Consider the following 24,065-nt stretch of genomic DNA (forward strand, 5'->3'; position numbering starts at 1 on the left):
ACAGGGTGCCCAGAGAAGCTGTGGCTGCTCCTGGAGCCCTGCAAGTGTCCAAGGCCAGGTTGGACAGGGTTTGGAGCAGCCTGGGACAGTGGAAGGTGTCCCCCCATGGCAGGGCATGGGGCAAGATGAGCTTTAAGGTCTCTTCCCTCCTAAACCATTCCAGGATTCTGTGATGTGAGCTCCCAGAGGCACTACTGGCCAGCACTGTGCTGAGCACATGGTTTGGGTACAGTTGGTTCAGAGCTAAATCTTTTAAAATATCTTTCTCAAAATGGTTTCTAGAGCAACACTTCTGGCTCTCGGGTTCCTCAGAGTTAACTAAATAAACTGTCTTTAGGAAAAAAAAAAAATGGCACCGAGCCGTGAGCCTGCAGACTGTGCATGTTACAGCTCCAGCACTGTGGGAGCAGCATCTCCGTGCCTCAGACTTCTCCTCCTTGCCTCTCCTTGCCTCTCCTTCCCTCTCCTTCCCTCTCCTTCCCTCTCCTTGCCTCTCCTTGCCTCTCCTTGCCTCTCCTTCCCTCTCCTTCCCTCTCCTTGCCTCTCCTTGCCTCTCCTTCCCTCTCCTTCCCTCTCCTTCCCTCTCCTTCCCTCTCCTTGCCTCTCCTTCCCTCTCCTTCCCTCTCCTTCCCTCTCCTTCCCTCTCCTTGCCTCTCCCCACATCCACGGGCGCTGCCCAGAGCCTACGTGCAGCCGCCAAACGAGCACAGCCAGCTTTCCTCCCAGCAGCTCCAGCCGGGAGGGGGCTGCAGACCCGGGGATATTGGATAATTGTGTGTTAACAAACAGGCAGGGAGAAGGGAACGGGGAGGCACCTGGCAGGGAGGTGGGCACGGGCGGCTGGCGCAGCGGTGCCCGGCTGAGCCGCGGCTGAGTCACGGCTGAGTCACGGCACCAGGCTGGGCCGGGCGCTCCCGCCTGCCCGGGGCTGTGCAGGAGGGATCTGCAGCCCTGGGACAGGTACCTGCCGTGCACAGAGACAGAGTTCAGCGGGCTCTCCCTAGCTGGTGTCACGCTGTCGCTTGAGTCCCTTGGCTTGAGGTGCAGCTGTGGTTTCCAGGCCTTTAGTCATCAGCAGGAAGAGTTGGGGCTCAGTAGAAATCTTGGAGCATGCTGAGATGATTTTGGCCTCTCACAGCTCTCCCTGGAAGCTGGGAAGGCCTGAGCGAGGCTGGGTCAAAGCTGGTGGTCCCCAAGGCTCTGCTCTCCTTGGGGTCCTGCTCCTTCCCTGGGTGCCCAACTCCCTCCCTGGGTGTTCCAGTCCGTCCCTGTGTGTCCATCTCCTTCCCTGAGTGCTCTTGGAGGAATAAGGGAGAGAAAACCCCCACCAGCTCTCCAAGCTGCTCTGTGCACATCAACCTTTCCAGGCTCCGAGGGCTCTCCTGGTGCCCAGGGCTGATTCTGGGGGTTGTGGCCGGCCAGGGAGGTGCTGTGGTGGACAAGGGCCAGCATGAATATGGTTGGCAGGAGCTGGCTTTGGAGCTTCAAACTCCTCTCTAATCCCCCGAGGTTGTTACGTGACGCTAATTAGTAGGTTAGAAAATGCTTGATGAATCAGCTGACCCAAACCATCCTCTCCCGGAGCCGGCTGCTGCTTGCCTAATGCAGGAGTGTTTGGAGTGGCACGGCATGGGAACGGGCTCGTTAGTCCCAGGCCGGCGAGGCTGGCCAGGGAATCCGTGAGAAGCAAATTGCTGCTTTATTAGAAAAGGCATCTGCATCCCACAGTGTGTTTGTGCCAGTGCCTGTGCCTGGCTGTGCTCCGGTGTGTGCAGCTGGGGGCTCGCAGCCGCAGCCGGGCTCGCTTTGCTTGTGTCATTTCAATCCTTCTACTGAAATAGTAAGAAACTGTTCTCACCTAGCAACCAGGGAGAGAGTGAATGTCAGAGCTTCTCCCTTCCTAGCTGGGCTCCATAATGCTGGTACAGTGTGCAGAGCCTGGCACACACCAGCCTTCAGATCACCCTGAGAAACTCCCCGTGTGCAGCAGCCATCTGGGAAGGGCTGTGCAGAAAACCAGGTCGTTTTATGATGGGAGCTGCCATAAATCTCCCTCCTCCCCCCTCATCACCTCCTTAACATGCAGAGGGAGAGGTTGCAGTGTGCTGTGTCTCTGTGAACCAAAAATCTATCAATGATGGCTTTTTCCTTAATACAAGAGCTTTTATCAGCGCTGTCTGCAGAGTGTCCTGGCCCCAGCTCCGGGAGGGGAGGGCTGGCCAGAGCCTTCCTCCCCCGTCCTCCCTCCTCCAGTTCTTTCTATTTCGTGGGAAATGAACAGTCTGGACTTGAAAATTGGTCTTGCTCTGAATAATTCACTTTTAACATGGAGATTGTTGTTTGTGATGAAGCCTCTGTGTTCCTCTCCCAGCATGTTGGGAGCCAGTGGGTGAAGGAGCTGCTTTTACACATCAGGGCACGGCTGTGGGGTCTGGCCTACAAGTGTAGGGAGGACACCTGGATTTGGACACAGCATTAAACCTCTCTAGTCAAATTATATTTTAAAATACTGAGGCCAGTGGGGTTGGGCTCTGCAGATCCTCATCCCCAGGGAGCCCAGCTGAGCAGTGGGGAGGGTGGGCTCAGCTGCACACAGTGACCTGACATGGTTATAGAGGGGCTTGTTCCTCCTGCTGGTGCCTTTTCTTCACTCCTGACTCACAGCCAAGGTCTCCACCATCCTTTCCAGCAGTGTGGGATGAGGCTCTGGCTCTGCTTTTCCATCCTTCAGGTGGGAACAAGCTCTCCACTCCATGGGAACAGATCAGGGCACCTCTGTCAAGGCAAACCTTGCTTTTCCTTTTTGGCTCTGCATTTATAAACCAGATCACCTCCTGGCTGTGTCCCTGGTCTGGTGGCTCTGCACTGTGCCTGTCCCCTCCTGGTGCCAGCATCCCCCCAGCCTGAGCCGTGTTCTCTGCACTCCAGGGGTCTCCTGCTCACCCTCCTCTGAGCTCTGTGCCCCTCTGGCCTCTCCTGCTGCCCTCTCTTGTTTGCCCACCTGTGCCATGCTGCTGCTGCCCATTCCATGCTGCTTCTGCCACCTCCAGCCTTGCCCTCAACCTGTTCCCCCTTCAGTTCTGGAGTTGCCCAGACCCCTGGCCTGTGGTGGCACCGTGCTGCTGTCAGCCTTTCACCTCCTGAGTCATGGGCCTGCATGGCAGGTGCCCTGTGAGCCTGGGGTGCCTCCTCAGGCCGTGGTGCCAGGCTGGACCCGCTCTGCTCTGCTGTGAGCCGACATGCTCCACGACGTTTAATGCCCTCCAAGTTCTGCAGCAGGAATGAGTCACTGTTACGCAGGCTGGGCTGGGGGGAGCGCAGCCTCGTGCTCCCCCGGGGGTGCAGTGCAGTCTCTGTTGCTGTCTGTGCTGCTCTAATTTATTCCTATTGATCTCCTGGTCGGGCTGGCTCGCTCAGCAGCGCTCGCTGAGCCCCTCTGGCCGCTGAGCCGAGACACTGGGCACGGGCTGCTGCTGCTGCTGCTGCTGCTGCTGCTGCTGCTGCTGCTGCTGCTGCTTTGGAAATGGTGTTTTTTCCTCAGTGTTCCACCTTCCATGCGTGTGTTGCCATGCCAGGCAGTGGGAGCAGATGCTTTCTGCATTACAGGCTGTGCTGCGTGCGTGGGGAGCGAGGAGCGGCTCCGCTGTCCCCACAACCTGCCAGCGCCTCAGCGTGCCTTGGAGAAACCTCTGAGAGGTTTTCCATCCCTGCCCTGCTCTCCTCCTGCCCCTCTGCTTCAGCTGGGGCTGGGTTCAGCCTGTGTCTGCACACAGAGCCAGCCCAGCAGTGCTGAATCCCTCTCAGTCTGCCCTGGGATCCCTGTGGAGCTGGCGAGGCGCTTCCAGCAGCCCTGGATTTGTGCTCCCCATTGCAGCACTGCCCAGTCTCATGTGGGCACGAGAACCACCCTCAAGCTGACACTCACACCCCTTTGTGCTGGGAATCTGCTCCTGCTCAGGCTCCTGGGCTCTGTGTGATGAAAGGCAGGAGCAGCTCCCGGCTCAGCTCCTGTTTCCCCTTTAAGCCTGCGCACGCGGTTCCTGCTGGCGTCAGCGCGAGGGAAGAGCCGAGCAGGATCCCCGAATTAAACCAGGGCTGATGCTCGGCAGCTTTGCAGAAGGGCTGAAGCAAGCAGCAAACAAGCTGCTTAAAAATAGCTGCATGGAGGTGTGGCTCATCCTGGGCTCATGGAGCATCCGTGGGCTGCCGTGGTCTTCCTCCCACTGGGATCTGTGTGCACTGGGATCTGTGTGCCCTCAGCACCACTGAGGGCTCCCTGCCTGCACACCCCATCTCTGGGGTTTGTGCTTGCTGAAGGGTTTTAGTGCCAAATAAGCTTTTTTCTGTCAGCAGAGGTGGGTAACACTGAGGGAGTTTCTCTCCATGTAGCTGCAAGGTGTTCTAGAGGTGCAGTTAATTGGAGGCACAGGCGAGCTGAGATCTCTGTGCAGGGACACCTTTAAATCTGCTGCAAATCTGATTCTGAGTAAAACCCTCCGGGCTGAAATAACACACGTGCAGCTGGGTGAGCCTGGGGCCAGCCCGGTGCCAGGCAGGGCTCTCAGGATGGGAAGTGGATGATGGGAGCAGCTCTGTCTCCAACCTCTGCTTAGGTTTCAGACCCAATTAAGGATCTTGCTTATTATATGGTCCCTCCACATTGCCTGAGGATTGTGCCATGCAGGGCACTGGGGGCTGCCACACTCCCCACACGGGGGTGCCAGCACTGGAGCTATATAATCACAGATCATGGAATGGTTTGGTTTGGAAAGGAGCTTAAAGCTCATCTCCACCTCCTGCCATGCACAGGTCACCTTCCACTGGACCTTTAGGTTGCTCCAGGTCCCATCCAGCTGGCCTTGAACCCTTCCCAGCAGGAATCTGGAGCCCGAGTCCTCAGCTGCCTCCCCATAGCGAGCGAGAACGCGGCAGCCGCTTTCCAATTTATTTTTATCTTGTTGATCACATGCTTTGTAATGTTAAATGTTCTGTGGAGGAGGAAATTTCTGCAACTGCAGAATGAATAGGAGTTTAGGGGGTTTCGGTTGAACTTGATAATCAATTTTTGCAAATCCCAGGCTCGTGCTGACAACCTGCAGCAGCCAAGGGATATTAATGAAAATGTTCCCATTCTAATTGTGGCTCCGTACGTGCGGAGCAGCCGTGGCATGGTGTGCTTCAGGGACTCTGCTTGGTGGCACCAGCCAAGATGTGACCCCTCGAGCGTCTCCGTGCCTGGCTTTGGGGCATGGCTGGATGAGACCAAGGCTGGGGGAAGCCAGGCCTGGCTGAGCAGGGTTTAAGCAGCCTGGAGAGTCTGGGGAGGGGCAGGGAGGTGCTGCACACCCGGATCAGGTGTCCCTGTCCCCTGGCAGGGCACACGGCGCAGCAGCGTGGCTCCCAGAGCCACCCCAGCAAAGTTGTCTTCCCGTAAGCACACTGGATTTAATTTTATTTTAAGCCATTAAAAAACTGTGCTAGGATCTGATTTCATCTTCCAGCTCTGTTACAGCTGCCAGGATGACCAAAATGTGGTTTCAGAGTAGACTGGGATTCGCCTTCAGTGCAAACATGTTTCCAGGGCTTGCATTTCATAGAATTGCAGAATGGTTTGGGTTGGGAAGGACCTTAAGGCTCATCTCATCCCACCCCCTGCCAGGTTGGACGGGGCTTGGAGCAACCTGGGCTAGTGGAAGGTGCCCCTGCCCATGGAGGTGGGATTGGGTGAGCTTCAAGGTTCCTTCCTGCACAACCATTCCATGGTTGTGTGACTGTGGTGTGGGATTGGTTGTTCTTGGTCTCTCAGCAGGAGCTGCCTTTGCAGCTGGATGATTTAGGAGACAAGTGTCAGGCTGTTTGGGATGACAAGCCAGACACCCCTGGGGTTTCTCCCTCCCCTCCTCTCGTGTTTGTTTGGGATTTTTTTAGAGGGTTGCAGAAGACCTGAGGGCAAGTGAGTGCTCTGGGCCAGATGGGAGCAGCCACTTTGGGAGGAGAGGACCATCCTGGTGCTCCCCACACCTGTTTGGCTGCAGCCTCCTTGCTTTCATGGTAATGGTGGTGAAGATGAGGGGTGTGATGGCCACATTTCTGAGCTGTCAGCCTGTCCCTTTCAGCTCTCCTTGTTGATACTGTTCAGTGCCTCCAGCTGGGTCTGTGCTGTGATGGTGTCAGTCTGAGTAGGCTCCTCCAGGCACCCTGGCATGGGATGGAGGCTCCTAAAGCTGCATGGGAGGTGTAGCACTGGCTGTGGCTCCTCAGGGGGTCTGTTCCCTCTTTCCTGTGCTGCTCTTTGGTGGTGGAGGAGAATGGGAGACTGTTGGAGGAGCAAGAGTGGGGCATGGGCTGGCTGCACCCTCAGCACTGTGAGCCTGGGTGGCTGCTCCAGGTGCCAGTGCTCCCACTGCAGGGATCCCTCACCCAGCACTGGGATCCCTCACCCACTGCAGGGATCCCTCACCCACTGCAGGGATCCATCACCCAGCACTGGGATCCATTACCCACTGCAGGGATCCCTCACCCACTGCAGGGATCCCTCACCCACTGCAGGGATCCCTCACCCACTGCAGAGATCCCTCACCCACTGCAGGGATCCATCACTCAGCACGGTTTTTTGGAGCTCTCAGCCAGGAGCAGAGCTCTCAGCACAGCTCTCACTGCAGGGCACTGATGGCCGTGTCCCTGTGTCCCTGTGTCCCTGTCCCACAGAGAAGCAGGGTCCCGAGCGCAAGAGGATCAAGAAGGAGCCCGCCACCAGGAAGCCGGGGCTGCTCTTCGGGATGGGGCTCTCGGGGATCCGGGCTGGGTACCCGCTCTCCGAGCGCCAGCAAGTCGCTCTCCTCATGCAGATGACAGCAGAAGAGTCTGCAAACAGCCCAGGTGAGCTGGGGAGGGAGTTTGTTCTGCAGCCAGAGGTTCCCACACATCTGGAGTTCCCAGCTCTTGGGGTCACCAGAGGTTCAGGTACAGCAGCAGGGCTGAGCTGTCACCCCTGGCACGGTGCAGGGGGATGGTTTGCTGCTCTCTGGGGTCTCACTGCTCCCACAGGGCTCTGCAGGTGGCTCCAGGTGTGGTGTCACTGGGATCTGCACATGGCTCTGGCTGTCCCTCCTTTTCCCAGTGTCCCCCAGTCCAGCCCAGCCTGGCTCAACTGGAGCTTTGGTTCCATGGGAGCCTCCCCCACCTCAGCTGTGTTTCCCACTGGCCTCTCAAGCTATCTCAGTAAAGGAGGATTGTGGATAAAGACAAAATATCATCCTCCGTAGGTTTCTAATCTTTCTTCTCTTTCAAGGGGATGAGATGTGTGACCACCCCAGCTGTAACTTGAGGTGTGGAGCAGCTGGAATGTGTTTACCACAGATTTTGTGTTCTAGTAATTTTTATCTGTTGCAAACATGCCCCCCCACCCTCGTTTTTGGAGGCTCTGTGCAATCCATGGGCTCACATCCTCATCCTACACACAACACTGCAGCTTTTAGCCAAAAAAACACCAGTCTCACTCATTGTGTTGCTGTGATTTGGGAAAAGAGAAAAGGCTGCAGAGTGTTCCAGTGCTCTCCCAGGAAATGCAGGCTCCTCCCAAGGCCGTCAGACCTCACATGTGCTTGGTAAAAGGCCACTTCCCTGGGGAACTGAGGTTGGAGGGTGAGGAGCTGCATTGTCTGCTCCCAGATCACGGGATTGCCCACAGTGTTTGCCAGGACTGCAGCTCCCCAGTGGGTCTGGCAGCCCGTGATCCCCATCTCCGTGGGACACACAGGCTGCTCTGTTCACATCCACTCCAGAGCCTGGGCTGCCTCTTGCTGCCTCCTGAATATTTTGGGAAGAGCTGAAACGTGATGCACGAGCTCCCTCTAAGGGCTCAGGAATTCTGTGGCATGCCAGTCCCTGACGCTGTTTCTCTCCTCCCTGCAGTTGACACAACACCAAAGCATCCCTCTCAGTCTACAGTTTGTCAGAAGGGAACTCCCAACTCTGCCTCCAAAACCAAAGATAAAGTAAATAAGAGAAACGAGCGAGGAGAGACTCGGCTGCATCGCGCCGCCATCCGCGGGGACGCCCGGCGCATCAAGGAGCTCATCATCGAGGGTGCAGATGTCAATGTGAAGGACTTTGCAGGTAACAGCTCAGGAATCCCAACTTTGTTCTCACCTGATTCCATGTTCCACCTCCAAGAATGACTCCCAGCAGAAAAAGTAGTTTGTTTCTAACATGCCTTGGAAAGAGGAGATTTGCCAAAAATTGTGATTTTGCTCTTTAAAAAATAAAAATAAAAAATTCAGACAATAACAAAAAGCCACATTAAAAACTCCCCCAAAGCGTCAGTCTTCTTGGAGTTTGGGAGCAGAATTCCCAGGCTGTGCAGTCTACTGGAGGTGGTGAAGCTGGGCTGGGCAGGATCCAGAGAACCCCTGGAGCTGTTGTGGTTCCACTCACCAAAACTGGCCAGGCCACTCTGGACCATTTCCTTCTGCCCTTCCACGGGGACGCTGTGCTGGAAGTCTGGAAGGGGATTTGCAAAGGGAGGTGGGTTGGTTGAGCTGTTTTTACTTTAAATAGAAGGAATTATGTGCCCAGAAATACTGCTGAGAGTGGGTTTGTGAAGTCATCGCTCTGGAGTTGGGGGCCTGATGCCTGTGAATTTTTGGGAGTTGTTTTTAAGGACTGAATGTGGGGGTGCTGCTGATGGGGAGGGAATGTGAAGGGCAAGGTTAGGCTCCCACGTGGGAATTGTTGACCATCCTGACCCTCAGCTCAGGAGTAGTACCACCTCCTCCTCCTCCTCAGCAGTGCTGCCAAGCTCCTGCTTGGGGTGGTGGGATGAGATGGGAGCAGCCCTGAGTCCTGCAGGGAGAAGGCAGCCATGGGATGCTGCTGAAGGGGTGATGGTGCTGAAGGGGTGATGAAGGTGCCATTTGGTGGGGCTGGATCAGCCTTTCTCCAGCACGCCCCAGAGCTTGACTTTGCTTGATTTTGGGGCTATAAATAGGCATGGCTGTTCCTCCACCCATATGATTAATCCCAGTGCCAGACTGAAGTATCAGCTGTGATTAATTCCAGGCACAGGTGCCCCCTCCAAAGGCTCCAAGTGAAGGTAACAGATCACGCTCCCACGGCGCTATCAGCAAAACACCGCAGCAGCCGCGCTGGGGAGCTTCAAAACAGGCTCTGCTTAAAAACAGGCTGTTTGAACACGAGAAAATATTTTGTTCTGTGCTCTTCAGAGATTTGTTTGAGAGCTGGAGCTGCCAGTACTAAGGAGCTGCTGTTTGGTTTCCCCCCCAAGGCCAGGCCAATGTTCCTGTGTTTGGAGAGAACACAGAAAATCTGTGTGAGGGCTCAGGTCTGAGCTCAGCCTGATCTGGGCACCAGGGTTTCACTTACAGAGGGATTGGAACCTAAAGCCAAACCTAACAGAGCTTAAGAGAAGGCTGGAGAGGTTTCACAAGACCGTGGAGTGGCAGAACAAGAGGGAATGGCCTTAAGCTGGCATAGGGCAGGGTTAGATGGGATATTAGGAAGAAATTCTTCCCTGTGAGGGTGGGCAGGCCCTGGCACAGGTTGCTCAGAGAAGCTGTGGCTGCCCCATTGCTTGGAAGCATCAAAGGCCAGGTTGGAGGGAACTTGGAGCAACCTGGAATAGTGGAATGAGATGGGGGGGTGAGACTGGATGAGCTTTAAGATCCCTTCCAACCCACACCATTTCTTGATGATATAAAGGGGAACAGATCTAAGACCTGCCTTTCACATGACATCAGCATTTCTCCTTATTTCCCATATAAAATTGTCCATTTCCAGGGGCTGTGTCAGGTCTGGCAGATGCTCTGACTGTGGCATGACCAGTGGGAGAAGTGGGGTTGATTCTATGACTGCCTGGCAGGAGCAGCAGGGCAGAGCTGCAGATTCCTTCCTGCTGTGTGCCATGGAGATGTGGGCTAACACAGCCAGCTTTGGCCATCAGAGCATCACAGCCCTGACCACGCTGACCCTGCCTGTGGCTCAGTGTCACCGTGGAGGTGCTGCTGTGTGCTGAGTGTCCCTGTCCTTGCAGGCTGGACGGCGCTGCACGAGGCCTGCAACCGGGGCTACTACGACGTGGCCAAGCAGCTGCTGGCAGCAGGAGCCGAGGTCAACACCAAGGGGCTGGACGATGACACCCCCCTGCACGACGCGGCCAACAACGGCCACTTCAAGGTCAGGGTGCTGCCCCCACTGCTCTGCTTTAAATGGCTCTTCTGGAAACCTGTGCTTCCAGCAGCCCACTGGGAAAACACAGATCCTGCGTATTTTTGTCTCATTTGTCATACAATGAGTAGGAATTTGTGTTCAAGGCAAGGTTGGATGGGGCTTGGAGCAGTTTGGGTTAGTGGAAGGTTTCCCTGCCCATGGCATGGGATGGGCTTGAAGGTCCCTTCCAGCCTAAACTATTCTCTGATTGTGTGAATTTCCCTGTCTCAGAGCTGTTGAGTGTTTTAAGTGGTGCTCCTCTGCACAGGGAGGAGCACATTCTTCTGGAATTGGGACAGGAGCATGACTTTGTGCCTTGTTCTTCCCTCTGCTTTCCTGCCCAGGTTGGTTCTTAGAATCACAGGATCATTAAGGCTGGAAAAGACCTCCACAATCATCAAGCCCAACCATTAACCTGATGCTGCCAGGGCACCACTAAATCCTGTCCCTAAATGTTTCTTGAGCACTTTCAGGGATGGGGATTCCACCACTTCCCTGGGAATGTTGCTGGGGCTTCTCTCTTATGTTAGTACCACAAGACATGTCTTGAAGACCCCACTCTTCTAGTTATGTATGAAAATCATGCAAAAAAACCCTGGAATCAAAACACTGTGAGCATCTTCAAGCCTCAGTTTCACTTTTCAGGTGGTGAAGTTGTTGCTGCATTATGGAGGGAATCCTCATCAAAGCAACAGGAAGGGCGAGACACCTTTGAAAGTAGCAAATTCTCCCACCATGGTGAACCTGCTCCTCGGGAAGACCACTTACCCCTCCAGTGAAGAGAGCTCCACAGGTGAGATTGGACTTTCTGTGGCCAGGGCTGGGACAGCTGTGGCCTGCAGCTATCACAGAGACCTTGAGGGGACAGTGAAGTTAGACTCCTGTCAGATGCTGCTGTGGTCAGAGCCCACCCATAGCTGTAACCCAAATTCAGACAGCATAGCCACCAGCTTTAGCTTGGGTTTTGCCCTGGAAGCCAGCACTGAGATCACTTCCCTGGTGCAGTTGGGATGTAGGATTGCAAGGCAGTTGCAGGTAAATGGATGTTTTACCTTTGGAAGGTGGTAGTTCCAGTGGAGAGGGGGAGGTTTGCGTGCCCACCCTGTGTTCCTGTCCTTCAGCTGTCCCAGCACTGGTGTTTCAGGTTCTGCTTCCAGGCTGTCCCTGCTAGAGCCTCTTCCACCAGTGCCACCATTCTGGGACACTTTTATTAGTGTACATGAGTTTTCAGTCTTTTAGAGAGGCTTGACCTACACTGTGTGCAGTCATAACGCTCTTCCAAAGTTCTCATGATACACCCAGGATGTTATTCTGGGGAGCATCTCGTGCAGGTTGGAGCTGGAGGAGCTTCCTTCCTAAAGGATCCCCCAGCCTGGCATTCCGAGCTGCCAGCTTGCAAAGGCTGGGTGAGGCCAGAGGGCATCAGGGCTGTTGGCAGGGGTTGGTGTGTGCAGGAGACCAGTGATGATCCCTCCCCAGAGCCCTTGTTAGTCCTTAACACGCTGTTCTCTCTCTGCAGAGACCTCAGAAGAGGAGGACGCCCCTTCCTTCGCCCCCTCCAGCTCCGTTGATGGCAATAACACAGACTCAGAGTTTGAGAAGGGTTTGAAGCACAAGCCCAAGGCCCAGGAGCCCCCCAAAACCATCACCCCGGTGAAGGATGAGTATGAATTCGATGAGGACGATGAGCAGGACCGGGTCCCGCCGGTCGATGACAAACATTTGCTGAAAAAGGATTACAGGAAAGAGACTAAAGCAAACAGTTTCATTTCCATACCCAAAATGGAAGTGAAAACTTATACTAAAAATAACACAATTACACCAAAGAAAGCTGCCCACCGCATCCTGTCGGACAGCTCGGACGAGGAGGAGACCAGCGTGGCCGTGGGCACGGGGGAGAAGCTGCGCCTCTCCACCCACTCCATACTGCCCAGCAGCAAAATTCGGGAGCCAGCCAGCACCAAGGCGCCCAAGGAGAAAAGCAAAGTAAAAAAGAAGCGGAAGAAGGAGACAAAAAGCAAAGAGGTTCGGTTTGGCAAAAAAAATGACAAGTTTTGTTCCTCTGAATCAGAGAGTGAAAACGTGGAGAGTGAGGAGGATGATAGAGACTCTCTACAGAGCTCTAGCTGTGTAAAGGACTCAAGGCTAGTGCTAAAGGAATCCTCCTTGTTTAACTCTCTGTCTGCCTCATCGACCTCTTCACATGGGAGTTTAGCGTCCCAGAAACATAATCCCAGTCTTACAGAGCAGCACTCCAAGCACTGGAGGACGGACAATTGGAAAACCATATCTTCTCCAGCTTGGTCAGACGTCAGTTCCCTATCGGACTCCACCAGGACGAGGCTGACGAGCGAGTCAGACTACTCGTCCGAGGACTCGAGCTTAGAGTCACTAAAGCCAGTCAGGAAGAAACCAGAGCACAAAAAGAAAAACACCCCCCACAACACTGTTTCTGAGAAAAAGAATTCATTCCATAGCAATGTGGATGGAGCAATTCCAAAGCTGGACAAGGAGGGCAAGGTTGTTAAAAAGCATAAAACAAAACACAAACATAAAAACAAGGAGAAGGGTCAGTGTCCCATCAGCCAAGACATTAAAATAATCAAAACATTTTCATTTGAGTTTGAGGACTCTAAACAAAAGCCTGAGAAAGGCTTGATAGTAGAGACAGAAAATCCAGTTGAGAATAAGTTGAAAGTGTTAAAGCACGATAGGGAACATGGTAAGAAGGAGGAAAAACTCCCCAAAGGTAAAGCAGAGGAGAAGGAGTGGTTGTTTAAAGATGAGACTGGAAAATCCTCAAAAGAGGAGAAATCGTTAAGAAAAATCAAAGATGGTAGTAAAGACCTGAGCAAATCCTTCAGAGAAGGATTGAGTAAATCAGAAAAAGAGAAACCTGTCAAAGAGAAATCTCCCAAGGAGGAGAAGCCGAGAATACACAAGGAGGAGAGAAAGAAGAAGTCAAAGGACAAGCAGTCCAAATCTGAGAAGAAGAATGAGCTGAAGGAGGAGAAGGCTTCTAAACTAGAGAAAGAAAAATCCTTCAAGGAAGAGAAGGAAAAATGCAAAAAAGAAAAACTTTACAGGGACGAGTCTGGGTTTGATGAGTTTAATAACAAAACTCAATTTGCCGAAAGCGAGGACACCAAGTTCAGCCTTTCGGACGATCAGCAGGAGAGGTGGTTTTCAGACTTGTCCTCTGATTCATCCTTTGATTTCAAGGGTGAGGACAGCTGGGATTCTCCAATAACAGATTTCAGGGAGATTAAAAATGACACCGTGGCAAAACTAATCATAGAACCCGTGAAAGAGGAAATTAAAGACAAGAAAAAGGAAAATAAAATTAAAGAGAAGAAGGAGTACAGCGAGAAGCGGAATGAAAAGGACACTTTCTTAAAGAAGAAAGAGAGGGATTACGTGGAGAAAAGCTCCGAGAAGAAAAAGGACCAAACAGACAGACACAAAGTTACTCCCAGTTATTTGCCTGAAAAGGATAAGAAAAGGAAGGATTCTGTGGAGACAGGCAAGGAGAGGAAAGAAAAAGACACAGGTGAAACCAACAAAGACAGAAAAGATTCCTCTGACGGCTCTAAAGAGAGAAAAGATCCCAAGACGAAGCAGGAGGAGCCCTATCGAGATGACTTCAAGGAGTATGGCTGTGAAACATTCTTCAAGGATAAGTCTGACCCCGAGTTCAGTGGGAAAACCCTGGAGAGCTGGGAGAGGCACCATTCTGGGAAGGAAAAGGAGAAGAAAGATGGTCCTGATAAAGAAAAAAAAGAAAAGGTGAAGCCAGAAAAATACAAGGAAAAATCCAAAGAAGGCGACAAGGAGAAAAATGAAAAAGCTGCTCCTGAGAAAATCCTGAAGGACAAAGAACTAGAGAAGAGTTTCAAAGAGAAGAAAGAAACTAAGGAGAAGTACAAGGATCTTCACAGCAAGGACAAGGAGAGGAAGAGTTCTTTCGACCAGGTGAAGGAGAAGAAAGAGAAAAGCTTTTCCACCGACAGAGACGATTTCTCCGAGAAGAAGGACGAGAAGAAGGGCAAGGAGAAGAGCTGGTACAGCATCGCTGACATCTTCACGGACGAGAGCGAGGACGAGAGGGACGATTACAGCCTGGGCGGGTTCAAGGCGGGCGAGGCGGCCGGCGGCGAGCTGCACCGCCTGGACAGCCTGCAGGACAAGGACGACGCCGACAAGGAGCCCTACCCCGACAAGCACCGCAAGTACTCCTCAGACCGGCAGCACTCGGAGAAGCAGAAGGATAAGGAGTCCAAGGAGAAGAAAAAGGACAAAGGGACATCAGAAGGGGGGAAGGAGAAGAAGGAGAAGAGTTCCTTTGAGAAACACAAGGAGAAGAAAGACAAGGACTCCAGCGAGAAGTACAAGGACAGGAAGGAAAGGATGTCCATAGATTCCGCTCAGGAGAAGAAAAACAAGCAAAAGCTCCCAGACAAGGTTGAGAAGAAGCACACCAGTGAGGACAAGGTGAAAAGCAAACACAAGGAGAAGCCGGACAAGGAGCATTCCAAAGAGAAGAAATCTTCAAAAGGAGCGGAGTCGGAGAAGAGCCTGCTGGAGAAACTGGAGGAGGAGGCTCTGAATGACTACAGGGATGACTCCAATGACAAAATCAGCGAGATCTCCTCTGACAGCTTCACGGACAGAGGGCAGGAGCCAGGACTCACCAGCCTCTTCGAGTCTTCTAACCTCTCTCTGACTGACGCTGCTGAAGAAAAGTTTAAGGACTCTCTCCCTTTACCCTGCCTTCAGGACAAGCTCAAGGAGAAGGAGAGGCACCGGCATTCCTCATCTTCCTCAAAGAAAAGTCACGAGAAGGAAAAAGCAAAGAAAGAGAAGACAGAGAAAAAGGAAAAATCAGAAGAATTCAAGGACTCCAGCAGCAGAAAGGATTCCACTCACTATGAAAAGGATTTCTCTGTGGATGGGGAGGCTTTTGGCTCTTCCTACAACATGAAGGCAGACGCTGATGAGGAACCGGAGAAGAGCATTGATTACTTATTTTCTGAAAAGAAGGATAAAAATGATTCTGAAAGAGAGCTGTCAAAGAAGGCGGAGAAAGAAAAGACTTACGGTTCCAGCACCATCAGCACAGCTAAAGAGAAAAAGAAGCGGGATAAACACAAGGAAAAATGGAAGGAGGAAAAGGAAAAGCATAGGGACAAACACACAGATGGTTTCTTTAAACATCACAAAGATGAGCCAAAGTCAACACTCAAAGATAAGGACGGGCCTCAAGTTACCACCTTCAAAGAGAAATCCAAGGAGGACAACCTCAAATTCGGTGAAACCAAACTGAAGGAGAAGCTTAAGGAGAATCAAGACAAAGACAAATCAGAGTCCATAAAAATAAGCAACGGGAATGAAAAAATAACCCTTTCCAAAGACAGTGGCAAGAAGGATGCCAGGCCGAGGGAGAAACTTCTGGGAGATGGTGATTTGATGATGACGAGCTTTGAGAGGATGCTGAGCCAGAAAGACCTGGAGATCGAGGAACGCCACAAAAGGCACAAGGAGAGAATGAAGCAAATGGAGAAAATGCGGCACAGGTCCGGAGACCCCAAGTTAAAGGACAAACTCAAAAGCTCAGAGGATGTGCGCAAGAGGAGCCTGGATCTGCCTGCCAAGAAGCCACTAGCGCTGGACACGCAGCTCAAGGACAAGAAGCTCAAAGAGTTGGGTCCCCTGACTCCTATCCTGTCACCAGAAAACAAGGCACAGCCTGCTGTGGGGACAGACTCCAAGGACTGGATCACGGGTCCTCAGCTGAAGGAGATCCTGCCAGCATCTCCCAGGCCGGATCAGAACCGGCCCACGGGCGTGCCCACCCCGGCGTCCGTCGTGTCCTGCCCGAGCTACGAGGAGGTGATGCAGACGCCCAGGACGCCGTCGTGCAGCAACGAGGATTACACGGACCTGATGTTCGAGTGCGCTGACTCCCAGCACTCGCTGCCCATCTCCACCATGTCCATGAACGCCTGCTCTCCTTCCTTCTTCGACAGATACTCCAACGTTCCCAGCGGGCTCCCCGAGAACCCCAGTCAGACCCCGACTCGCACCATACCCTCCTCCAACCTGTACCGCTCCATCTCAGTGGATATCAGGAGGGCGCCCGAAGAGGAATTCAGTGTTGGAGATAAGTTTTTCAGGCAGCAGAGTGTCCCAGCTACATCAAATTATGACTCTCCAGTGCAGCATTTAATGGAGGAGAAGGTTCCCCTTCCCTCTGTTCCTGCTGAGAAGTTCCAGTGTTTGTCTCCTGGGTATTACTCCCCGGATTATGGAGTTTCCTCACCCAAGGTGGAAGCTTTGCACTGCACGCCGGGAGCCGTCAGCGGGGCCGCCCAGTCGCCTGAAAGTGTCTTTTCTGGTTTACAAGCAAAATCCTCCCCTTCGCACAGGGATGAGCTGCTGGCTCCTTCAGTGGAAAGTGCTCTTCCCCCTGACATTGGCATGCCCTTGGATACCACAGAGGAGCAGCAAGCCACCGCCTCCATCATGCCACCAGAGTCCACCTACCTGCCACCCATCGAGGAGAACCATTTTAGTTCAGGCATGCCTGAGCAAAACAACATAGACTGGGACAACCCTCCTTCCCAAAACCCAGACACTGCCATTCCTCCCAGCCTGATGGGCAACCCCGCAGAGCACCCTGTCACCTGGTCCATGGGCTCGGAGCTTCTGATGAAATCTCCCCAGAGGTTTTCTGAGTCTCCTAAACCTCCGCTCTGTTCCCTAGAGCCGATCCATCCCGCGCCAGTAGCCTTCATTCCCACAGAGACTTCCTACCCCGTTTCTCCCATCTCGTACCCTCTGTCAGTGTCTGAACCGAGGCTGGAGGAAGTCAAGGAGGATGCTGAGGAAGCAGTTCCAGGAGAAATCGCGAATGCCGAAGAGCAAGCTCCGTACATGTCCCCGACTAGGTTAGACACCTTCTTCAACAACTGCAAGCCTCTTCCAGAAGAAGCACCAGAGATCCCTCCAGAGCCCCCGTGTGTGCCAGCAGAACCTCAGGCCGAAGTCGTCGCTGCCCCAGAAAACAACTATTTGGAAAACAACAACGCAGCACCTGCGAACGCGGAGGAGGCGGTGACGTGGCCCGACCCCTTCACCAACACCGAGGATGAGCTGGACCTCGGCCCCTTCTCACTCCCAGAGCTGCCACTCCAGCCTAAGGACGTTGCAGAGACGGAGATGACGGAGGCAGAGGCGGTGGAGGAAAGCCCAGCAGCAGCAGCAGCAGAACCGAGCGCTGGCATCATCAAAGCCGGCACGTCCGTGATAGCGGCCAGTGAGCCGGAGGAGCCGGCGGCCAGCCAGGCAGCAGCCACCCTGCCCACGGACACAGAGCCACCAGCAGAGGAGCAGAAACCAGAAGTGGCTGCACAAGAAGCCGCCTCAGAAGTGCCGAACGCAGCTGAGGAGAAGGCAGCGGAGGACTCGGAGGCGCAGGTGTTCCAGCAGACCCCGGCCGAGCCCGCGCCGCCCGAGAGCAAAGAGGCAGAGGCCGTGCACGAGGAGCTGTCCTCGGCTGGAGGGGTGGCAGAGGGCAGCTCCCAGCCCTGCCCTGCGCCCGTGGCTGCTTCTGAGGCCGGTGCTCCCCAGGACACTGCTGCAGCCCGTGCTGGGAGCCAGGCCCCGCCATCCCAGGCGGACGCGCCCGCTGGCAACGCTCAAGCAGAAATTGTTGAACCAGTACAAAAACCAGTAGCAGAAGCTCCCAAACCACCCAAAATAGAAGAGATTCCTCAGCGGATTACCAGGAACCGGGCTCAGATGCTCGCCAACCAAAACAAGCAGAACGCCGCCGCGGCCGAGAAGGAATTTCCTCCCGTCTCTGCGCCCGTCACGCGAGCCAAGGGCCGCATCACGGAGGAGGACGATTCCCAGGCCCAGCACCCGCGCAAGCGCCGCTTCCAGCGCTCCAACCAGCAGCTGCAGCAGCAGATCAACACCTCCACCCAGCAGACCAGGGAGATGATCCAGCAGACACTGGCAGCTATCGTCGATGCCATCAAACTGGACGACATCGAGCCCTACCACAGTGACAGGTCCAACCCCTACTTCGAGTACCTGCAGATCAGGAAGAAGATCGAGGAGAAGCGGAAAATCCTGTGCTACATAACTCCCCAGGCTCCGCAGTGCTACGCTGAGTATGTCACCTACACAGGCTCCTACCTGTTGGATGGCAAACCCCTAAGCAAGCTCCATATTCCAGTGGTGAGTCACCTTCTCTGTTTAGCCTTGGGACATGTCCCTCCTCTCTGTTACAGACTCATCCAAGTTGTCCCCCCTGCCCTGTGACCACCTTGCAATGTGCCCCAACCTGCCTTTAGCATATGACACCAAACCTGAGCCTGGGAAAGTGCCTGGCTGTGTGGTAGATGCAACCCCTGAGTTGCTGCATTTTTGCAGAGAAGACTTTGGGCTGTGCTGAGGGACCTGAGGTTTGGTCAGGCTTTAGAGCAAAATCTACTGGATTTGAGGCTGGAAGTTAAAACTGCTCTTGCAGCAGTGTAGTAACAGGATAATGCCTGCAGCATGGGAAAAAGATGACTCTTAACTCCTGCCATCATTTTCCCAAGCTCTGCTCTTTGACTTGGCACTGGGATCAGCATTTCACTGCTGTACTGCAGGAGCAGAATCACAAATACAAATACATCGATAAATGTGGTGCTGCAGGTGGTAAATCAGGGATCCAGGCTGGAGGAGAAGGGTCAGTGTGCCCAGGCTCCATTCCTTGCCTTGCAGCACGAGGGCGGGTCAGGCCCTCTGCTTGTTCTTGCCAAGTCCTCCCCCTCACTGAGTCTGAGCTCTGGCAGCACTTTGTCCTTGGCAGAGCTTCTCCACAGGCCCCCCATGGGATATCCCTGCTCCTCTGTGGCCAGCACTCATTCTGGGGGGGCTGTGCCTGCAGAGGCCCTGCTCTCACCCCTGCCTGTGCCCGCAGATCGCGCCGCCGCCGTCGCTCGCGGAGCCGCTCAAGGAGCTCTTCAAGCAGCAGGAGGCTGTGCGGGGCAAGCTGCGGCTGCAGCACAGCATAGAGCGGGTAAGGGACCCTCCACCCCGAGCTGCCCCTGCTGGCCAGGCTGGGGCTGCCACACTCACTGCTCTGCTCTTCCTCAGGAGAAGCTGATCGTGTCCTGCGAGCAGGAGATCCTGCGGGTGCACTGCCGGGCAGCCAGGACCATTGCCAACCAGGCCGTGCCCTTCAGCGCCTGCACCATGCTGCTGGACTCCGAGGTGTACAACATGCCTCTGGAAAATCAGGTCAGTGCCTGCCTCAGGGGTGGGCAAGTGTCTCAGGGGCTCTGCAAGACCCTGAGGGAGTTGGGCTTTTCTGGAGGGATGGAGGCAGGAGTTACTAATGCTCTCCTTGCTCAGGTCACCACAGGTTCAGGATGTCACCTCCCTCAGAGGGCAGGGTTAGATTGTATATTGGGAAGGAATTGTACCCTGAGAGGGTGGGCAGGCCCTGGCACAGGGTGCCCAGAGAAGCTGTGGCTGCTCCATCCCTGGAAGCGTCCAAGGCCAGGCTGAATGCATTCTGCAGCGACCTGGGACAGTGGAAGGTGTCCCATGGCAGGGGGTGGAAGGAGATGGGCTTTAAGGTCCCTTCCAATCCAAATTATTCTATGACTGGGAACATCATTTGCCTAATCTGCCTCAGTTCCCACGTGTGTGCTGGGGAAGGAAATAGATCCAGGCATGTGGGACACAGGGAGTTCAAGTGTGTCAGAAATAGAGATGGCTCAGCTTCATCAGTGAGTCTTGTGACATCTGCACACTGGAGAGGTTTCCTTTACTACACTCTGGGGTGTCTCTTCCTGTGGAAGGAAGGGAAGAAAAACATTACACTGGTGCATTGCAGGAGGGATCCTGGGCAGGGACAGGATCCTGGGATTTACTAGCGAGTATTGATCCAGGAGCTCTGATTTATTCATCAGCGTTTCCCAGCCAAGTGTCTGCTGCTGCTGTCCTAGCAGGAGTTGAAGGAGTCAGAGAGTGCAGGTGCTGTGATGGGCTGACATGGACAGATCCCTGTGAATCAGGGAGAAACAGGGAGTATGTGCACATGGGTGCATCCCCATCTGAGGCTGAATCCCTGGAAATGCTGCAGGAGCAGCTGGCAGCAGTGATGTCCATCCTCCCTCCCTGCAGGCACTGCAGTTCTGAGGAGTGAATGTGATATGGCCTGTGAGACCTGTAACTGCTTGGAGTGCAGAACTAATCCTGTGTCCCTCCCTTTGCTGTCCTGTCCTTAGGGAGACGAAAACAAATCGGTCAGAGACCGTTTCAACGCACGACAGTTCATTTCCTGGCTGCAGGACGTGGATGACAAGTACGACCGGATGAAGGTGAGAGCTGTGGGAGCCCCAGCTCCAGGCAGGGGCATTGCAGGAGGGCTCTGCCCGTGGCTGGAGCCTGGGAGCTGCCTTAGCACAGAGTGGGTGTCCAGAAATGGTCAGGGCACTGTTGCATGGGAGTGGACAAGCCTTTCACACCCAAACTTCTGGGTTTGCCTGGGCTCCTGCTGGAGCTGGGCTCAGCAGACATCCCCAGTCCAGGTGTCCTGTGTGTGGCATCCCTGGCTGCATGTCCCCTGCCTTTACTCCCCTCAGCCCTCACGTCCCGTTGTTGTTTCCCCATGCAGACATGCCTGCTCATGCGCCAGCAGCACGAGGCAGCTGCCCTGAACGCGGTGCAGAGGATGGAGTGGCAGCTGAAGGTGCAGGAGCTGGACCCCGCGGGGCACAAATCCCTCTGCGTCAACGAGGTGCCCTCGTTCTATGTGCCAATGGTCGACGTGAACGATGACTTTGTGCTCTTGCCGGCATGACAGTTCCAGCCCAGGAGACAGCACTGAGCACTGGCAAGGACGGGAGCGCTCCGAGGTCGGGCGGTCGAGCTCACATTCACCCTTAACCGCTTGCTGATGAATCCCTGGTCAGAGGAGGAGGAAGCAGCAGCTATCGGCAGAAAACAAAACAATAAGAGAAAATAATTGCACTTTCTTCACGCCGTGTCCCTCGCTCCCGGAGCGGCAGCGGGGAGGCTGCGGGCAGCGGGCGCTCAGCGGCCCCGGGACTGGCCGAGGCGGAGGGAGGAGGCCAAGGACACCGTGTGTGTGTGTTGCAGAAGCTGCTGAGCGGGGCCAGCAACCACGTGAACCATGTACTTGTGAACACCGTGATTTCCAGCTCTCTGTTTTCCACCGGGCGCGCATCTCCTCTCTGGGAGAAGCTGCAGTAGGAAACCGTGGGGGGAGGGGGGGGGTGTTTGAGTTTCTCGTTCCATCATGGGTATGTCTAAAAAAAAAACAAAAACAAAAAAAAAGAACGGAAAAAAAAAAATACTACAAAAAAAAATTTACATTAAAAAAAAAAACAAACCGACAAACCAATTAGAAAGAAAAGGACAGTGTCCACGTTGGGAGTGGCTCCGGAGCGGGGACGCGCCGGGACGTGCCGGGGACGGGCAGAGGAGCCGCCGGCCGGGGGGACGGCGACGCAGAGAAAGGACTTTGCCAACTGTGTTTTTAATGGAGTAAAATCCACGTGGTTTATATATTTTTTCCTTTAATCTTGGGCATTTCGTTTCTCTTTCTGAGAACATAACTTGAAAACACTACAGAGCCAATACTCATATAAAAAAAAATTGTATCCCATAAATGCTGTACAGTTTTTATATACATTAACAATGTACTTTTGCTGCCTTCTAGATAATTTATTTTGCAACACATTACTGCACAGTTGTAAATAACTTATGTACTGTAACATCACTTTCAGTTATGTGTAAAGAAATAAATAAATTAATTAAAATTATCTTTGTATTTATAGTTCACCCTGGGCAGCAGTTTCCCTGTCAAGGAAAAAGTTGCCCAGATCAGCTGCCCATTGGCAGGGGATGGAACAAGATGAGCTTTAAGGTCCCTTCCAATCCAGACTGTTTGTTCTATGATTTTAAACAGCATTCTCTCTTTTCCATGCCTCTTTGTGTGCAGTGGGATTGGAACCCTCAGGGCTGGGTCATGAGGAGAGGGGATCCCTCGTGCTGGTGAATTCAGTGCCCCCAGAGTGACTGAGCAGGAGATGCTGTTTCGGGATTGCAGAGTCTGGACAGGGATCCAGGCAAACTCAGTCCTCGCTCAGCATCTCAGGGATGCAGCTGGAGGAAGATCCCAGGGCCTTTCCAAGACCTCTGTGCCATCCTGATGGCTGCAGCTTCCAACCCCAGGCAGGAGGGAGAGGTGGCCCCCACAGACCCCCACTGCCAGCTCTGGGTTCTCCAGCTTCCTCTGGTGGGTTTCCCCAGTGCTTGTGCTGTCTCAGCTGCCTCTTTGGAAAGCAAAGGTGTTCCAAATGCCATTTCCCCAGCATCCCCCCTCAGTGCCACCAGCTCTGCAGCCACTTGAGCAATTTTCCACAGTCGGGGCAGGGAGATCCTGGAGGTTTTCACTCCATCACAGCAGCTTTGGAAGAGCCGGGGGTGTCCCACCTGGCCCACCCTCAGCCCCTGCCTTGGCACCAGGACTGGGGCTCACACAGCCACCAGTGCCATGTCCCAGCTGCTCCCAGAGGGATTTTTCCCCCCATCCTTGTCCTGGGCTGTGGGATGAGTGTGGTGGGGCACTGGAGCAAATGCTGGGACCATGGGCTGCTCGTGTGTCAGGGAGAAAGCAGCCACAGGTAACACTTGTTCTTGGATTGATTTCCATGCCTGGTCTTTATTGTGTGAAACAGCCATGAATCTGTCTCTGTAGTCACTGAGAGGCCTTTTAGGAACATGTGAAGCTGGAAAGTCCCACAGGCTCATCTGACCACGGTGCTGGTGACCTTGGGAGTCACCAGGGTCAGTTTTCCTCCCAGTTCTGCAACTCCCAGACCTGCGGGGGTGTGGATCCCTCAGAGGGAGACAAAAAATGCAGATGAGATTTTTTTAGTGTGATTTTTCAATGTGAGTTTGCAGGTGTAATTTTTCAGTGCGATTTTCAATGTGATTTTTGCAGATGGAGTTTTTCCACCATTGCAGCTCTGAAGCTGAGCACCTGAGTGATGCTGCTGCCCCCAGAAGCCACATTTGTGAGTAAGGTTTAAAAAGAAGAGGGAAATAAAGTCAGTTTGCTCTGTTGGCTCTTCCTAGAGGGGGTGTCACAGATCCCACTGCCCCCCCTTTGAGGTTTGGAGAGACCTGGGTGCATTTGTGGGTGTTCACAGAGGGGCCCTGGAATCCCTGGCTGCACCCCAACACCACCTGGGCTGGGAGGTGTCTGGAGACCGTGGGGAGGGGCTGAGCTGGGGTGGGGGCACTGAACCAGGGCTGGGGGAGGGCAAAGTGGGGCTGAGCTGGGGTGAATGGGGCTTGGAGAGCCAAACTGGGGGGCTTGGGAGGGGGCAAACCAGGCTGGGGGTGCAGCGGGATGTGGGGCTGAGGGAGGGGGGATCGGGATTGGGATTGGAGCTGGGTTTGTGAACGGGGCTGGAGAGACAAGCCAGGCTTGAGGGGTGATCAGACCACAGAGCCTCGCGCTGAGGGGGAGAGAACCGGGACGGGGGGGTTTGAACCGGGGCTGGGGGGTTTGAACCGGGGCTGGGGGTGTCTGAACCGGAGCTGGGGGGTTTGAACCGGGGCTGGCGGTGTCTGAACCGGGTCTGGGGGTCCGAACCGGGGCTGAAGAGTCCGAACCGGAGCTGGGGAGTCAGAACCGGGGCTGGGGGCTCCGATCCGGAGGGAGCCGCCGGGGCGGTGCCGCGGGGCGGGTCCGGCCGGTGCCGCCCCACCTGCCCGAGCGCTGTCGCGGTCGCTGTCGCGGT

At 54.2% G+C, this 24,065-nt stretch overlaps 1 protein-coding gene across 2 annotated transcripts in view; it reads left to right on the forward strand.

Annotated features, from left to right (window-relative positions):
• The window catches only part of ANKRD11 (ankyrin repeat domain containing 11), a 125,928-nt gene extending 103,852 nt beyond the window's left edge, over positions 1-22,076 (forward strand). For both annotated transcript variants that reach the window (XM_056500429.1, XM_056500430.1), the window contains exons 5-13: positions 6,709-6,879; positions 7,915-8,118; positions 10,052-10,194; positions 10,873-11,020; positions 11,747-18,471; positions 19,202-19,300; positions 19,378-19,521; positions 20,517-20,609; positions 20,906-22,076. In XM_056500429.1, coding sequence (XP_056356404.1) covers positions 6,709-6,879; positions 7,915-8,118; positions 10,052-10,194; positions 10,873-11,020; positions 11,747-18,471; positions 19,202-19,300; positions 19,378-19,521; positions 20,517-20,609; positions 20,906-21,091 — 7,913 coding nt within the window. In that variant the 3' untranslated portion in view covers positions 21,092-22,076. The remainder of the gene's footprint in view (positions 1-6,708; positions 6,880-7,914; positions 8,119-10,051; positions 10,195-10,872; positions 11,021-11,746; positions 18,472-19,201; positions 19,301-19,377; positions 19,522-20,516; positions 20,610-20,905) is intronic.
• The last annotated feature ends 1,989 nt before the right edge of the window (positions 22,077-24,065 follow it).

This window comes from Oenanthe melanoleuca, chromosome 11, assembly GCF_029582105.1.
Source record: "Oenanthe melanoleuca isolate GR-GAL-2019-014 chromosome 11, OMel1.0, whole genome shotgun sequence".
NCBI classification, from domain to species: Eukaryota; Metazoa; Chordata; class Aves; order Passeriformes; family Muscicapidae; genus Oenanthe; species Oenanthe melanoleuca.